At 37.9% G+C, this 19,325-nt stretch overlaps 1 protein-coding gene across 2 annotated transcripts in view; it reads left to right on the top strand.

Moving 5' to 3' along the window:
* grid2 (glutamate receptor, ionotropic, delta 2) overlaps positions 1-19,325 on the top strand; it is a 402,736-nt gene that overhangs the window by 238,245 nt on the left and 145,166 nt on the right. For both annotated transcript variants that reach the window (XM_063896521.1, XM_063896522.1), the window contains exon 4: positions 7,472-7,677. In XM_063896521.1, the coding sequence (XP_063752591.1) occupies positions 7,472-7,677 (206 nt within the window). The remainder of the gene's footprint in view (positions 1-7,471; positions 7,678-19,325) is intronic.

The following is a 19,325-nucleotide window of genomic DNA, read 5'->3' as shown; positions in this document are numbered from 1 at the left end:
CCTTCACTTATTTTCAGTCCATCCTAAGATGTCTTGAATTCACATTGCAACAAGGACATTGTTTTGCACACATGGGAAGTATCATTTTACAAAGGAGTGAGACTTTTAGGTGCCAGTTTATTTTATTGTATACAATTAAACCATAGAAGTTCTGATATTTTGAAGAAATAAAGCTTTCTTTGATTAAATACAAGTATGTGAGCACGTTGAAAGACCGTAATATCACATCATATAAGTAGAAGTTCTTCAAGTATTAATATGAGAAGGGTTTGGTTTCTCCAGATTGGCTGTTTGAAATAATGCACTTACATGGGATAAAGCTATTCACACAGGGTAGCATTCAGGCCCTGTGTGTCATAATGCTGTCCAATAATATGCTTCCCTGTTATAGTGCTGTGTGCTCAATGTGTGGGTTGGAGTTCAGGTTGTAGCCCTTTTCCGTTGTTATTTAAAATGTTCTGTCACCTTGCATAGTGCTGACTAATACAGCATATTTATATAGTTCTAAACTAAATCTACACCTTGAAATATTATTCACTCTTTTCTTTAAACTCCCTCCTAATAATGTGCTTATTAGTGAGTAGTGGGCCAGAGGATAACAAGGAAAACTCCCCATCACACCGTTAAAATGTTATTCACTGTTGTTTTGAGTTCAGACAAAGAATAACAGTGTGGACCATATTATCCTAATGTGACAGTGAACAGTGTCAACTCACCTTGTTGAATGTGCTACTTTGTACAGATGGAAAGGACAAAATAAATATGTGTCAATGCAGTTGCATTGAGACATTTAATGAGGGGAGGAAAGGGTCCTAACAAAAATGGAAAAAAATAGCACTTAAACAGAAATGCTTTGTTCATTGGACAAAAGATCAATCCTTATCTCTCTCACACCAGCAACCTGCGTCAAATCCAGGGTTATCTGTCCCATGTTCAGTCCTTCTTTTGTCAATTCAAACTAAAATTCAAGCGAACATTTGATATCCCTGAGGTTTTTAATATTGGAAAACAGCTAGCAGAGAAAAGGAAGGTACTTAATGGATTGTCATTTTGAATTTTTATTTTTAAAAAGCCTTGACTTCCTCTGATATGTAAATAAGACATGTAAAATGTTTATTTGCAAACACAAATGCTGAGCATCGATGTTAGAGTATCCATCAACATATTTAAATTTAGTTTTTTCTGTACCTTAACTTATAGCTAAAGGTTACCATAGTTCAACCCCTGAAAAACGGCAAAAGACAAATTGAGTGAGGGAGGCAAAACAGAAGAGAGGAGCGCAAAAAGTAACCGCACAAAGAAAATTGACAGTGACAGGTGAACAGGGACCTATGAGTAAAAATAGATATCAATCCATAGATGGATATTTCTTTGCAAAATATTGTGAAGCCCAGAGACGCTGCAGGGGTGACAGAGGAGGTGGAAAATGCGTAAAAGCTGTGCAAAGGGAGACATGGGAAGGTTGATGATAAAGGCAGATTCAGAAAAATGGAGGCAAACTGGTGTACTGTGTGGCAATCACCAAAGGTATACAAGGTTTATACAGGGAGGTCATGTCTTACTTTGTCTCCTCCAGAGTAAAAAAGTTCAGAGAGAAAAAGAGAAACACAGATAAAAGAGATTTTGAATATATAGGGAAAACAGAAAGGATAAAGCAGAGGGGATAGGGACAGAGATCTTAAGGCATAGCATATTTGGTATGGCAAAGTTAAAGGCAGTCAGGAAACCACAAAAACATAAAAACAACTGAAAGTAGTAAAAAGCTATTTATAAATGTGAATCCTTAGTCATAGTTTGGATCCTTGGGGGACATTTGAGTTGCAATGTATTTTTTTACAGAGACAAACTTGAGAAAGAGACAAACTAAAGCAACATAGTATTGCATTCCTTCAAAAACATTTTCAGTGCAAAACCTAAGAAGCTTAACCTTTCTTTGGGTTTTTGAATAACTTCAGAATGTGTTGTCAAAGCAGAATAGGAGGCCAGTCACCGATAAATGAAATGATTGAAGAAATTATCCATCAGTTGTAGCCACTTTATTTTCACCACAATTCAATCTCCAGGTCAGCTTTAACTCAGAGGCCATTTTCACATCCCTGAAAAACAATATAGCATCTTTCCCAGGGTATCCATTGAAGGTGGGTATTTTGTGTTCCAGTAGCTGCAGCACAGAATATTCTTCTGTGCAGTTCTGTCATGGGTCTATCATCCACTGGAGCTTTAGCCAGAGAAAAACATGTGTCGAAGGTTATAATATACAAACTGTTACAGATGTCAAAGAATTCACCCCATAAAGGTACCTATATAAAACAATGCAATATACTGTAAGTCCAACCAGTGAAATATGTTTCCTTTAGTTCAATTGAGTTGTAGTCATCAATGCATCAATGACATATGCATTTTAGAGTCAAATAAAAGCCACTCTGGGTTAAGGACGCTCAAGATCAAAATTGATCATAAAATAGGAAAAATGAGGTAGCTAGGAGAAGTGAAGAGAAGTTAAGGCACTTAAGAGAAGATTTGGGGATATAGGGAAGGTGATACACAGCTAAAAGGTGCAGACCCTTTTATAGAGTGTTGGTTTTTTGTTCAAGTGTTGGTAAAGTTCTCTGTTGGGAATGTGAGGCCTGGGGCTTTGAGAGAAAAACCTGTGAAAGATGAAGAGAAGGAGGAAAATAAAGCAAAAGAGTAGCAGACGAAGATAGGCACTTAGATCTAGGAATAGGGCAATTTACAGAGCAGTTGTGGATGGCTTCATGGCCTAAAGCATTGTATTTCCTATGTGGAGGTCACTTCCCAAAATGTTCTACCGCAACTTCAGCTGCTACTTTCATTCTCTGTTTAGGCTTATGAGGGACAGGACTGCATTTCTTATTAGGTTCAATCCATATTTTAAGAGCAATTGCCTTTGAGCCATACAACATTAAAATGCCTCGGGCAGGGATAAGGATAGCCAGAGGTAAAGGCTGACGGGAAAGACAAAGCAAAGAGATAGAGATGTCAGTCTAACAGCATAACATGGCGGAGATAGCAAAAAACGCAGTTTCCCCAAAAACTGAAATTATTATTACTATTAAAAATATATTGAATTTGCATTCCTTAAGATGAAGTGTATTGCTTCAACCCAATGTGTATTATACTGAAACAAAAGTGTTCATAGTTGCGTACAAAATACAGTTTTAAAACACTTCTATGTACTACCGGATATTGAAATTACATGTGTACTTGCCACCGGTTTGGCTTTGATCCATGTTGTCATGTACAACATCATCCTGGAAGTACATGGATGAAAAAGTCAAGCAAGGTCACACTTACCTTACCTTTCTCCTCCTTCAGGTCGCCTTGCTACTTGAGTGAAACTAATGTATGTCTGCATGGATTTCATGGCAGCAAAAACTGACATTGTGATAGGGACAATGGGGTGTCAAGCTTCACTCCCTGCTTGAGAGCTAGCAACTCAAAGCTGTTACAGTGGATGGATGGATAGACGGGGCCCCTTTCTAAAGTCACTATGGGTTATGCTTGGCTGTTCCCCAATAGCTTTCTAACAAAAGTTACAGGGCAAGGCGTAAAATGCCTCGGGCAGTTAGATGAAGGTTGAAACAGGAAAGAGCCTGTACCTATAAAGTCAGATGCGGCATCAAAGTTAACAAAGTTGGGTATTTTTCATTTTATTATTTGAAGGTTGGGATGACTTGCAAGTAAAGCAGAGGGAGTGAGATCGGGTGAACGGGGGAGCTGGGATGATCTGACAGACAACCAGGGAGTAAAAGGCTGAATCTCATTTGCAGATGTTTGATGTTTTCCTCTTACTTCATAGTATACTTAGGGGAATCTCCTATAATAGTTGATGTGTTAACACCTCCTTTTGGAGCGATGGTCCATTTCAATCAGGCAGAGTGCAAAGTACTTATCAATGTTTTCTCCTCCCTTGCCATCCTCCCTCTCAGGTGGAGTTCTCAGTGCCGATTCAAACAACTGATTTATTCAGATCATTCATTATTTCCCGTTAAAAGTTAGCTAATTGAGCTCAAATCTCGTGAATTGTCTTGATGTTCTATGATTATATTAACAGAATTGGCTGGTTCAATAATTTCATCTTTAGGTCATGTTGATTATACAGCTCGGGAAAAAAATGAAGGGAACTCCAAATGTTTTTTAAATCTTTATCCTACATGTATGGCAGCCATTTCAGTGTCTGTTGAATTCCAACACAGATAAATGTATAGAATAGAATAGAAAGAAAACAAATGCATTCAACTCAAAGACATACCTACCTATAAGAACCAGAAAAAATGATAATGCTGCAGTGGTCTCTTATTTTTTTCAAGAGCTGTATGTTTATTTGGTGCATTAAGACATTAGGTATCTGGATTTATAATTTGTTTAACTTGATTGTATACTTGTTCCTATCTACTTACCTACTGTATGAGGCTTGTCAAGTCTAGGCAATAGTCATTGCTAAGGTGAGGGTTTGGTTAAAAACATCACTCCAAGTTAAATGAACTCACTGTTTGTGAAATGTGAACACATGTCTCCAGTATGGAATTGACAGGTATTACCCATGAAACAGAGCTCACCATGTGGAGTGGAAAAACTGCTTGGACTTTACACACTTTCAAAATGAGATTCAGCCCTTGAGAACACAAAGCAAACGGGGGAAATGGAGGGAGGTTTCAGATGAAAAGCCAAGGGGAGACAGAAGGATGAGGAGAAAACAAGCAGGGGAAAATGTGTGGGGGTTTGTGAACACAGACCACTGCCACTGAGCTGGTCGGTACATGCAGGTGAAATCCCTGCGTGCTGTTGGCTGCTACACCACATTAACTCGAGCTTTCACTTTGAGCCAGGGACTTGGAGGATAGACTGGGAAGACGGAAAGCCTGACAAATGGTGGAAAGGGACACACAGAAGACCATACCATATAAACCTAAATCTGTTTTATATAGTATTATGGAAACTATTCCACTTGACAGAGTTTTCATTGCAAAATGCTTTTTCAGTTCTAATTACATACTATAACATTGGAAAGTAATTATCTGCAGTGGTATATAGAGAATTGGAGGCATTTCAGAGTAGGCTGGATCCTTGCTTTTGGTCTTTTATTATGAAAGGTCGAAGAAAACAACTAAGAATATTGCTTGCAAAAATGAACAACAATAAACCTGGTGGTACACAGTATGGGAGCATTTAAAGGTAATAAAAGAACAAAGTATGCAAGGTGGTGGTGTACAAAACCTGTGACTCAGGGTCACATAACCATGGACAGATTTTAAAAGTTTGTGGAAACAAAACATTTTGATTCAGCATTTGCTATTCTGGAATAGCATGGCATTGGTAATACAGTCAACCCTATTAGATGAGGATGAAGATGCGTGGGACTGGATGCACAGTATGTGAATACGGTGACAGCACTTAGGGAAAAAGCTGTTAAGGTGATGGGTGATCATGATGTTAATGGACCGGTACTTTCTCCCAGAGGAATGATTCCCAAACAAGTTGCCTGGATGGGAAAGGTCGGCGGCAATTCTACTCGTCTTTTTATCTGCTACAGTGTCCTGAAGATCCTTGATGGAAAGCAGTTGACGGCCAATGAGCCGCTCAGCTTTAGGGAGTACATGCTCAAGCCCATGAACGACAGGAGGCAAGAACTCAACCGTACCCTTTGGGCGCCAAAGAGGTTGCTTTTGACAATTAATGTGTAAAATTGGGACAGAATTTGTCCTCATTTTAAAGTCAATATTTCCTGATGGTGATCAAAAAATATATGAATATTGTTATTTATGTAATTAAATATACTATTGTTTTGCACTTTCAAATATAAACCAAATTGCGGATTGGTGGTTCAGTTAGTATATAAAGATTGTTTATAGCCTACATACATCTAAGTTTGTCCTACATTATCCCTAACGGGGTCAAACAAATATAACAGTGAGTTTGACGTGCTATCTGGAGTGAGACAGTCGGGTTAGTTATTTAAGCTACTTATAGAATGGACCAAGACAAATCTATTAGACATACAACCTGGAGTATAAGCCAGTGTGGAGAAAGGATTGATGAGTGCAAATAAAGCCAGAGTGGCCCTGTAGTCAGTCAACAGTTGCAAGCAGATCGAGTAAATGGCTGCCAGGTGAACTACAAGGGGACAACGATGTCTATAATAAGAAATAGACAGAAATGACAGAAATCTCTTATTTGATTCTGTTGATCTACAACAATTTTTTAGCATAAAGAAAACTACATCAGACACTGTAAAATGTGTATGTAGCTTGACCCAATTGTGTATGAATTGCAGTGGCTGTGCAATGGTAATATAACCTGAACTGCTTAGTATGGTGAGCTTTTGCTGTGAACAGTTTGTGCAAACATATCTTTCTGACTGTTGATGTGATATCCAACACGCACATTTTTTTGAAAAAATGTTTCGTAATGTCCTTGCCTAACCTTCTGAGCTCAGAGACTTCTTGATATTATGAAAATGGGCTTACATGTCTCTCCTCTTAATGTGCTGTTAAACCTCCAAAATTTGGCATTGATGCAATCAGCCCTCTGGCCCTTAACAAGTCTAATCAATCCAGTTAATTGCTCAGTCATGACACCGGCAATGACGGCAGTGTCATCCGTTTTCCATATCAAATATATCATTAGGTAGTTGCTTTACATAACCACACTGACTCACAGAGGCGCACACACACATCCTCCGACATCATTAGCAGTGGTCTCAACCAAAGGGCCTTAATTAGTTATTACCTTGACCTGCATCGTATCTCATTAACAATAGAGCATCTAAGAGTAGTATTACTGAAACCACGATCTTGTTTTTTCTAATTATACAAACATAGCCATTAATAGAGATGATTACAGTGGTTTGGTGCTTTAATCTAAAATGTTTTAATGTCATGACTGTCATTGGTTTGTGTCCAGGTTGGAATAAAACTGTATATGGTTTAAAAAATTTTATGGGCCTGTTCTAACAGCATGAATAATACAACAATTACGCCTTACCCCCGTTCTGTCTTTTTTCCTGTTATAGTTTGAGCCTATCCCTGCTCCCATACATACTGTACATACTCCCTCCCAATCGTTCTGTCCAAAAACTGTTCTAAACTTAATGTTTTTCTATTTCTACAGCAACCATAAGTCTCACTTTAACTTTCACATTGATAGTTTTGTCTGTCATTATCACTAAATCAAATATGTACACCAATAGATCACACAAGCAACCAACAGGCCCCTCACTTTGGATGAGACACCACCATGTGTTTCTGTTTGTGTGTGTGAGTTGGAGAGGGCTTGTCTCAATATGTCTGTTTTGGGTTTCTTGAAATAAAGTATTCAGCACTGGCAAATGCCCTATGTAGATGTATGTCTATCTGCCCTGTTTTTTAAGCATTCACATTTTCAGATAAGAGAATTTGCCCATACACCCAAAAATAGAGGTCATAATTTGTCTCCATCTCACTTCCTCCAGATATCCGTGGTATCGAGGATTTCCTTGACCGGAGCTCTCAGCAGGGAATGGACGTGTCCCTTCAGAAGGTGGAATCTAATATCAACATGATGATCACTAGTCTGTTCAGAACAATGCGTGTGGAAGAGCTACATCGCTACAGGGACACACTACGCAGAGCTGTGCTGTTCATGAGCCCAGCCACTGCCAAGGCTTTCATCACTGAGGTAAGTCAACTTAAAGATACTCTCATACATCTATTCATTGGGAGGTTAGCATCTCCTAATGATCTTAATGCTTTAAAAAGGTAAGCGCAGATCTAACTGGACTGGATTCTCTTCATGGAAGTCAGAGTTCATTCCATTGCATCACCACTGCAGCTTTTCTGCCCAAACAAGTAAATACTGTAAATCCATGAAGGTTTTTCCCTTGGCTTTTGAAGGGCTAACGAGGTGTGCAGCTGTGGGGTTTAAGAGTTCTCCACTTTTTTAATTGAGATTGCTATTGATAGCCTAATACAAATAGCCACCAAACCCTGGTTTTCCAACTCCGGACAACCATCCACCCTTACTAGGTATGGGTAATATCTTAAATGTTACATTTCTTCAAATGCCACTGTATCAATCTTTATGTGGAGTGTTCTATCGGGTTGATTAGCTAATGAAGAACATGGATATTTTTCTGACTTAAGTACGCTCTTTGTGTCTCTACCAATTAACCAGATAGTCCTGTCAAGTCCAATGACGTATTATTCATGCCCCTGAACATGGTGTGCGCTGATAAAAATGTACATTAGAGATAGGAAGATAATTTCTCTCTGCTCCTCTAGTCTCTTTCTTTAACATCTCTCTCTGTAGCGAAGTCAGTATTAATGGTATACAGCACAGCTTGCGACAAGAAAAAACAATATAAATACATCTCCGGAAAAATTAAGAGACCACTCAATGTTTCTTAAATCTTTATCTCTACATGTATGGCAGCCATTCGCGTGTCTGAATTCCAACACAGAGAAACATTGCCAGTAGTCAATAGAATACAATTTTTTAAAAATTGAAAAATTAACTCAAAGACAGACCTATAAATAATAAAACAAGAGAAAATTATAATGCTGAAGTGGTCTCTTAATTTGTTTTGAGGCTGTATATACATACTGTATGTCCTGTGTGTTCATGTAGACTCACACACACACACACACACACACACACACACACTTCTGCACCCCCCCTGCCATGTTCTTTATCTCTGCAGAAGAAGACAATTAGGGGAGTTCATTTTGCTCTTATACATAAATGATATGGAGGTCATGGTTGAAAGCAAAAGGCTCAAGCATTAGTTATGAATTCATAATTTAAAATGATAGGATGGGGCTTAATCCCATGTGTCATGTTCTCATCTCAGTTTAATTATAAGTGACCTCAGAAAGAGCAATCACGATCTAATTTGCTTGGAGGCGTGACAGGGAGGGGGTGAAAGATGGGTGTTATTGTGTGTCTGTAAGTGTGTTGGTGTCAGTATTTTTGTATAAACGTGTTACTCTGGTTGTGTGTAGGTGTTAGTGTATGTTTGTATTCTAAGCTTTTTAAGTGTAGCATGGAAACACACTGAAATAAACTGTGGACGACAAAGTGTCTCAACATTTCAATCACCTTGGAACCTGTTGACAAAACATTTAAACCTGCTTTAAGCTATTTCTGACCAATCGATAAAGACTTAAACCAATCAATAATGCTTTTTTTAAATTTTTGAATCAAGGCTAGGTCAACTGCCTACAGGCCTTACACATCCTGCACATAAATATTGATATCCCTTTTTGTTCATGGAACACAAGCAATCGGATAGGCTTACATGAACACATATACACAATATCTAGACCCAATGAGTACAGAATCTATTAACTACATTTTATTCCAAGTATGTTATTTTCCTTTTTTTCACAGCAACACTGATCACACCTTTTATTTCACTTTTAGTAAGTAATATATATATTTCATTCATGTCTATTTAACCATATTCACTGACAGCATGAACCTAGGTTACAGTTTTTCATCCATGTCCCATTTTAGTGATCCCAAAACAGAGCTGATTTGGGCATCAGTTTCAAATAAATGTCTGAACAAAAAAAAAAAGGTCAAAACACGTGGAATTGTTGATTCAACAAATCCTTATTGTCAATCATTCATCCGTACAATGAGATCTGATGTACAATAGGTGTGGAAAATTGCTTTAGCTATCAAGATATTCAATATCGGAGTGTCTGCCTCCGTTTCAGTGGAACCCAAATTAGTTTTTCAGAGTTTTTTGTCCCCTTTCGAAAGGTTGACAAAGCAGTATTTTAATCTAATTTAGTCAGACATCAAGTGGAGTGAGGTTTCTGAGATGAAGTGTCAGTAAATGGTAAAGATTGGTGGATAAGATTAATGATCGCATCTCTATCTCCATGGCAAGAATGTGGGGAGGGGGAGGAGGAGGAGAGACAGATACAAGGACTGAGAGACATACACTGGCAGGCAGAGAGACATATGCAGACGGAGAGAGATGACATGGACCTTGCCTTTTATCTATCAGAGTTATTTGTGAGGTCATTTTTCACAGAGAGCCCCTCCCACCCAGATGCATTAGGCCCTGATGTAAGATGTAAACTGGAAGCTGATCCAAAATATAAAGAGTTGGCAGAGGTATAGAAATAGGAGATGAGAGATATGGCATGCCTTGACAGTGATTAGAGGATAGAAGGCAATTAAGGATGGAAGGCAGTCTAACCTTCCTTAACCTTAACCAAGAAGGTTTATTAAACTGAAACAGTTTTCAGTCTCTTTAATTATCCAAACCCTCCAAACAAAGTGATCAAATGAACAGGAAGAAATACAGATTGGGAGTTGAAGAGGTACACAGTGCAATCAGGGCATATTCAAAACTAAATCAAGGGAGCAAGCAAATACTGACATTTTCTATTCAGTCTTCAGTCATAATTCGAAGTGCTGCACCTGTATTGAGGGCTCATTAATCATGTGAACACTTATAGTATATGTATAACTTTGTTGAACAAATAAGTAATCTGTTTAATTGTCAAATGACATGATGTGCTTTCCAACTTGTATGCCAGCTCATATGATATTGGTTTGATATTTTGCAACAGAGTTTCTTATTTCAGTTAATGGTTGCATTTATAAACACCACATATGCAAACCCGTACATTTGAGAAAGAATAGTTTTGAGAGAAATCATGCTGAGTGATAAGAGTTATCATCAGCATCTCGGCTCATTTCTTTATTACTCCACTTTTATTATTAGTCTGTGTCCTTGCTTTTCTGTGATGTATGGGTGTTTATGTCCCTGATTTGATGTGAGCCCAGAAGGACATATAGTTTAACATCTGCTGGATTCTCAGTAGAATGTCCTTCCACCATTCACATGTATGCATTTCATCTTAAAAGCACCTTGATATACTCTCACAACCAATGTGCTCATTTAATTTTCTGCATTGTTTAACATTTTCTTGCTCTGCTGCCTTTGTTACAGTCGAGTACATGTGGGTGAGAGTACCAGCCACTGCCAGAAATGCTCCCTCCTGGCACATACTTTACATCCCCCTATTCCACCCACTGAGTGTAGTCAGACAAGCTGAGTGGCTTTCTTGCCCTGAGACCATTGTGGTATTACAAGTGTAGCTTGTCTTGAGTTATACTGTATATGGCTCTACTGGACCTACCTAGCTCATAAAGAACTAATAACTAGATGAGCTTAAAGAAAATGAAACTTGATGGTAGGAAGTTTTCTTGTGGTTCTTTCTTATCATGAATAATGCATGAGTGTTAACCAAGTTATAAGTAGTGTATTTGACTGCATTGTCAGTGTGTATTACAGTGGGATGTGAACCTTACCATAGCATTTTCTTTAATAAAAAAAAAAAAAACTAAATTCATCGATATTTGTAAGATGTTATGTTATGAAAACAATAATGTTCTGTCCATCTGTGTTTTAATATTTTAGTCTGGGCTTTTGTGATTACATATTTTCTTGGAAAAAGAAGCAGGAAATAAGAAGTAGTACAAAAGTACTTATAAACTACACAATAGTGCCAGGAATCAGAATTAGCTTGTCTGTCCCTCTTTCTTTCTTTCATTCTATCCGTCTCTCTCTCATACATATACTACCACACACACACACACACACACACACACACACACACACACACACACACACACACACACACACACACACACACACACACACACACACACACACACACACACACACACACACACATGTGATCCAATCAATGCTAAAAAAAAAAGTAGATACTGTATATGAATTTTCTTATGTGATCTGAGAGCGTCATCACTTAAAAACATTGCCTATTTGGGACTATATTCTCTTTAAGTGACTTTTCCCACTTGAAGGACAATCAAAAGGGATGGAGATTATTCCAAAGATGACAGATGTCACAAATTAAACATGAAGGAAAATATTCAGTATAAGAAATCTTGAATAATATATTCGCTGAAAATGGCTTTTATTCACTGCAAACATTTTTCTTTTCCCCTAACTTTAGTCTACTTTCATCACTGTCCACTGTATTTCATGCCTCTAGGACGACAAAATAATCAATTATAGATCTGGTATTGATGTTTGAACTACAAAGATTATGTAATGTAAGAATATATTATATAATGCTTATATAAGCAAAACATGGAGAGACCAATTGACAGTTGCATATGTCTAAGAGAAAACGTCCTAAGACATTTTCCACAAAACATAAGTTCAATATACATCAGATGTGTGTTTTAGTTTAGTTTTGCCTTGGCTTTTGATGAATTGTAATACTAACCTGGCACAGCTTTCTACTGTTTGATATTTTTGATCATACAGGTCTGTTTTATTTTTCTTATGCCGACAGTTCCCCAGACTCAGACAGGAATGGCATATAATAACCCTATGATCTATGCTCCTCTCCTCCCATGTCTGGAATAGCCTGAAGAAAAGGCATTTGGAACATGGGGAACTTGGAAGTTTTATACTCAGTGGGTGGAATATTGTTTTTACCGTCTGGGTGGGTGGTTCTTCTGGGAGCGGTGTTTAAAAATGTTTGTTGACAATGTTGTTGTCGTATCTTCAGGAACATGTTTGACTCCATTTGTATCTCTATAAGTGCATGGTAAATATGTAACTATCATTTTAATGTTTTTTTTTTTGTTGTTTTTTTTTTAAAGCTGTACCACATTAGCCTTCCTAACATCTACTAGTTATAATGCAATAGACGTCAAGTTGAATTCATATAAAATCTACAGATGTCTCTGAAAATTCCTCAACACACACCACCTTAAAAGAGTAAGGACTACAACTAATTTCAACTGCAAAGTAAGCTAATTATAACTACAAATGCCAGTGTAAGGATATTTAACACAAGTGTGCAAAATGTGTTTTATTTAGACGAGGTGTGACAACGATATAATCTGAGTGTATTACACACCGTTTCTTCCAAAAAATACAAAAACGATATTTGTTGCCAGAATTGCAGATGTATTGGTCACAAGCAAAAAATGACTTTCTTGATAACAGCACAAATAGTTATAATCATACACATGCAAAGAGTGTAACTCCATACATTTCAGTATACCTGTATCTTACACACTTATGGGATAGTGGAATTATGGAAAAGTAAGCACTCACTCTTAACAAGAAATAGTATACAATCTTAGTTTACCTTAATGTAATAACATGTACTTGGTCATACTGTATTTCAGCACTGGACAGGCAATTGAGTATGTAAATCAAACACTAGCACTCCACTCCACTGTCCCTCATCATTATGTGATAAGGGGGAAATTACACTTTAAGTGTAGAAAGATTTAACAAGATTAATGGATTCATCAGCAGTGCAAATATTAAAATACAAGTGGTATAAATACAATACAACATCAATTGCTTCCTGGATGGGTGTGTGGCATTTTGTTGTCCCTTTCGTTGATGTGCACGTGATTTATATCCTTCATTTTAACAGTTAAATATAAAGCTTGATTAAACACAAAGCCTTCGACAAATGGAGCACTTCAGTATAATTAAATAATGAGGGTGCTGAATTGATTAGAGAGCTACTTAAAAAAGAGGCAGCAATGGCAATGAAAGGGGGGACTCTTTGGATTTTTAGCCACAGGAGTTTGTTGATCAACAATTTCCAATTCAAATATGGCAACTCAGTCTGGTCAATTTCTTTGATATCTGCTAAACTGATCTGCACTGTTTCCTGCCTATTCATCTACTTGTATTTATTTAAAAGCAACACAGAGGCAGAGAAACAAAAAATGTATGACCACAACAGTTGTTTACATTTGTATCTCCTAAATAGTGTAGGTTTGTTTAGAGCTTTTCCTAGGGTTTGTTCTTGCTAGATATAGAAGTTAGTTCCCTGACCACAGGTATTGTAAAGTGGCACCATTCAAAAACATATTATTTTGTTTGTGAACAAAATAATATGTCTCTGTCCTGTTCAGAGAAATATATTTTTCCTGGGCAGTTTCCGTACTGATCTCTCGTCACCTTTTAAAATACATTTTAATAATTATTCTCTACAATTATTCCTGAAGGGATTGGGATTAGCAGGCTACTACTGATAATGAAGCCTTACATCACAAGCTGTGATTCTACCCTGCTCCATTTCCATTGATGAATATGTGTTTTCTCATTCACACCCTGTGCATGAGTTCACTCAATGTATAATGAATTACCTCTGACTAATTTTGTTCCAAAGGGCCATGAGTTAAGTTTTTATAGAAGACAATGTAGGCTTTCAATTACAATCAAATAAAGATTACTTTATGCAAGGTGCATTATATTATATTAAGTTGATCCAACAATATAAATGTATCCACTATGTGCATAGAAACTGTATAGCTTTACTGATTGATTTAGTAACCTTGGTGTTATTAATAATCTGGCAGATTGATAACTTTACATTACTTAAATTATCAAATAGGAACAAAGACATTACTGAAAAACAAAGAATCACACTGAGATTAAGAACAGGTGTATGGCTTGTTATTCGTAGTCATATATAAAGAATTACTATATCCCGAGACAGCTCAACTTAATGTCAAGATCTTTATTGAAGTAAAATTGGAGAAATGTCTTCATAAAAAAATATGCAACACGATGATTATATTTGGTTGAATTGAATTAACATATGCTATAATCCTTTGCTTTGCTCTCTATTTCTTCTGCTTTTCCTCACGGTTACTGAAACATAAAGACCAACGTTTTTTCATTTCTCTCAATTGGGTTAGTTTCACTTAACATACCCACATTAACATAAGTTCAAGGTTAAGAAATGACAAAGATTAAAAGGATGATGTATAATTTGGTTGGATTCCTTAAGGTTGTGTTAATCTTGGCGAAGCACATAAAGATCTAGTGTCATTCCTGTCACGTCTTTGCTTTGGTACATGTAAGAGAGGGTGCAATAATGGAGGAGAGGAGTTCATGATGGAATGAGAGACAGAGAGAATGGCGACAGAAGGGTACTGAGGTTAATTTTTGGAAGAATAGAGATAAATGTAGTGATTTGAAAGAGACAAGATAGAGGAAGCAATTTGGGAATCCGCAGAGTTAGGTAAAATGAGCAGTTTCACTGGATACAAGCAGCAGTTGAGATAAAAAGGATGTTTCTTCATATAATACTCACATGCATTGCTCTGGCTTTTTTGACTTTGGAATGTATTATTTGTCTTTAGAATAGGTCAGTGGAAATCTGAGTTAAAAGAGCAAGGCAGAAAGGAGGAGAAGACAAAGACACATAAATGGACTGTGTAGAGTGTGAAGGATGGGCGTGTGAAGAGCAAATCAATAGAAAAGGTTGAGAAAAATGTTAATGGGGAGGGATCAGAAGGACACTCTTTCGTATAGAACAAAGTTGGTAATAAAACAAACACATAATCAAATGAAAAGAGCTGCATGATGATAGTTAAGGGATTATATTTATCTTCCAAACTGACTTTAAAATCGCCTTATCAAACACATTTCTAAAGGCCTACTCACCACTTATAGCTGTAATATTTATGGTTCTATAAAAGCACAAACAAACATGTTTACAGAATGTCAATATCTTGTTCAGCAGTTTTGATAACAGCAGTAAAACAAATAAAAAGTCATATGCCAGCTTATCACACACAATTATTTAGGTAGCAACCATGATCGCTAAACAAAGATTTTTTTTGCTAAATGCCAAGGTTGTTAATTTAAATGCTTTGACAAAACATCTAGTCAATCAATCAATCAATCAATCATAAATGTCAGTAAAAAAGGGATTAGATGTTTACGTTGTTTTCTTTAAAGATGGCCACTGCGTCATATTAGGGAATCATGTATAAATACTTGTGTTTTTGTAGACTTAGAGATGGCAGACTGCCCCATTTCCCCCGGCCTGCTGTTTTGTATTACTTGCATGATATACTCACATTACGTGAATGGCAAGGAAAAGAGAGGGACCAATTTCACCGTTCCACCTGACAGAACCAACAACATGTTTACATATGTAGGACTCTTTGTCACTCTGCGATAAAACTGGGCTTTGTTTTTTTCCATCCAAGTAAAAAAAAAAAAAAATGTAGTTGTACGTGTGCAACATACCCACAGGTGTTATTCATTTTGTATCATGCTCCAAACCAGAGGGTAACATAACTAAAAAGTTACAAATGCACAGAAATTAAACACAACATAACTCCTGTCGCGCTTCAGCGTGTTTACAGCTTTGCATAGAGGAGCACTCTCTGCTCCTGTGGGTCCATTTCACAGAACATGCCGTAGCAGTTATGAAATGTTCTTTTGTTAAGCTGTTGTGAGACATGCTAGATGCTGCTTCCACAACACTATTTGGCTCTAAATTGCTAATTTCACACACACACACACACACACACACACACACACACACACACACACACACACACACACACACACACATACACACACACACACACAGATAAAGAGAGGGATAGAGATAGCATTCCATGCTTTCCACTTTGCTGTGCAGTTAAAAGGGCACTTCAAGGGCTTGGCTCTAGCTCTCTCCTTGAACTTTATCACCAGACAGAGATGGCATTATGTTCTTATCTCAACAAACAGGGTGTGTGTGTGTGTGGTGTGTGTGTGTGTGTGTGTGTGTGTGTGTGTGTGTGTGTGTGTGTGTGTGTGTGTGTGTGTGTGTGTGTGTGTGTGTGTGTGTGTGTGTGTGTGTGTGTGTGTGTGTGTGTGTGTGTGTGTGTGTGTGTGTGTGTGTGTGTGTGAAGTGCAATGACATTAAGGTTTTATCTTTAGCTGGGAGCACAATGATTATAGAGCATTACTGCTAAAGGACTGAAAGGTTGGCTGTTTGTGCATTCGTATGTGTGCACGTTTTTGCGTGCATGTGTGTGTGTGTTGTTGCTGGTGTCTGAGTGTTGACCACCAAAAGTGAGCGCTATTGACTGCCGCTAGCACAGCCACTAATGGGGATGCCGGTAAGTACTTTAGAGATGATACTGTGTGTGTGTGTGTGTGTGTGTGTGTGTGTGTGTGTGTGTGTGTGTGTGTGTGTGTGTGTGTGTGTGTGTGTGTGTGTGTGTGTGTGTGTGTGTGTGTGTGTGTGTGTGTGTGTGTGTGTGTGTGTGTGTGTTTATCATCACATTGTTTTCACAATGCCACTGTGCTTATCTGTTGTCTCTTTCTCTCTTCACTATTTTCCCACTCTTATACTCATGTATGGGCATACACACACAAACGCTTTACACCACCTTCATGTACACATTTTTTTCATTTGCTACTTTATGGCCTACAAGCATCCTTTAGCTCCTTTCTATTTAGCTCCCTTCCATGTTTCCACATCTATCAGTTAATGTTTTCTCATGTATCCCCTTTCACCCTCAAGCACAAAAACACAATATCTTGAATAACTGTTGTTCATTTTACACGTCTTGGTCTCTCAATATATGCAACAGATCATTACACTGTATGAACTGATGGTGAAAGGAACAAATTCAAGTCTTCCCTCGATCCTTTTTTCAGTGCCCAAACCTCTGCTACTTCGATAATGGGACATGTTCTGGGATGTTGCATCCTCCGGTTATTCCTGTGCTACATTCCCTGCTATTGAAGATTTAGAAAATGTGCAGCTCTAATTGTCCTGGGTGGAAGGAAAAGTAGGAAGATACATGGAGCAAGTGCTTGCTAACAGCAGAGCCTTACTTTGTAAAGTTCAATGGGCACAAATAACATGTTTGCTTTTAAGAAAAAGCATCTGACATCAACACTCTGGTGGAAAGCCTCTGCTTGTTTTTCTTTGTTTTTGAAGTTCTTGCAGAGGGCGAAAATATTGCCGAGAAACCCATGCAGATACACATGTTTCTGAACACTGAGAAACACAGAGGAACCAGTGGGGTTTCGATGTTGCCTGCAAAATTGAAAGGTGTTGTCACGTTATTACCATTATTTCTTATTTTTGAAAATACATGCTTTCTGTTTATAGTGTATAATCAAATCTTGTGATAACTCATGCACCATTTAAAAGAAATGACTCCAAGCATAATGGAAATGTTTCTGTAACCCCTGTAATTTACCTAAAATTGCATTCGGCAACAAACTTGAGGGCAAAGAATTGCAAAGGTGTTAGTCCTGATCAAAGAGAATTTATGTGGTAAGATGCTTTGTGTTGAGTAGCAACCTACATGCATCATACTTATCAAGTACCTTGAAACTTTCTTTTAGGGATGGGGTTGAGTAAGGTGACTAAATTTGTGACTTCTGCACCATTAACCGTGCTTTGCTTTGCTGTCTCTGTAAATGTTGTTGTCCAAGTAAAGTATCAAAGGTTTAATCCCTTCAAGATGTGTGGACTGAGGCCTGAACTGCATACTGTATCATGATGAAATTTGAGCTATGCTTTGTCACAATAAATACAGTACACGGGGGTTCATGGGGGATCACACGTTTGCATGGACTTTATTGCTATACGTAAGATACCCATTCATTTTGTGTCAGGGTTGTAGTAAAGGACCCAAATGCAGCGAAACAGGGGGAATCAGGTATTGGGGTTTAACAAAAGGCGAGCTTTATTTCACAAAAGCAAAACTCAAAAAACGGTGCGAGCAGGCACGATCATCAAAAGTAAAAGTAGCAAACAAAAACTCAATCAAACCAGAAAGACAGGAGGGCAGCCGAGGGAAATCCAGACAGGGAGACAGGACTGGGAAACAAACAGAACTGGACTACGAGACCCAGGGACAAACATGGGAATGACGACGACCGAACAAGAGACAAAAGGGGAACCAAGACTAAATGCACAAGGCTAATCACAAAACAACACACAGCTGGAGAAGGGAGGAGAAACAGAGGGGCAACAGGTGAAGACAATGACACAATCAGGGAAAGGAGGGAAACTCAGACAGGAAGTGAAACTTAACATGACACAAGAGGGGAAAACATTTCAAAATAAAACAAGAAACAGACACAAAACAAGGATCATGACATTTTGTTCTCTATTGATTAGTCTGTTTGTCACATGTGAAAGCCGAGACTGACTGGGTTTCATTTTCACCTAACTTGCAGAACAGCCACAATTTACTACACTACTTCATAAAATCAAAGTTAGTTTTTGGCTCAGAACGACGGACAATATTCTTTGACAGACAGACACTTTATCACTGGCTTGGGGATTCCTTTTAATCTTCCCTCTCTTTTTATTTTCGGTCTTCTTTTCCTTGCTGACATTCCCTTAGCTCTCAATTTATCCTCTCTCCTGTTCCTATTGATGTTTTTACTGTTTTCTCCTCCTTGGTGGTGTGTTGTTCAAACTGTGGAGTTCTCTGTTCTCTAGTACTTGAAGATGAAGCTGTCTATCTGATTCTCAGAT

Source organism: Eleginops maclovinus, chromosome 12 (genome assembly GCF_036324505.1).
Source record: "Eleginops maclovinus isolate JMC-PN-2008 ecotype Puerto Natales chromosome 12, JC_Emac_rtc_rv5, whole genome shotgun sequence".
NCBI classification, from domain to species: domain Eukaryota; kingdom Metazoa; phylum Chordata; class Actinopteri; order Perciformes; family Eleginopidae; genus Eleginops; species Eleginops maclovinus.
The sequence above is the reverse complement of the archived record's forward strand: the minus strand, read 5'-3'. Positions and strand labels throughout refer to the sequence as shown.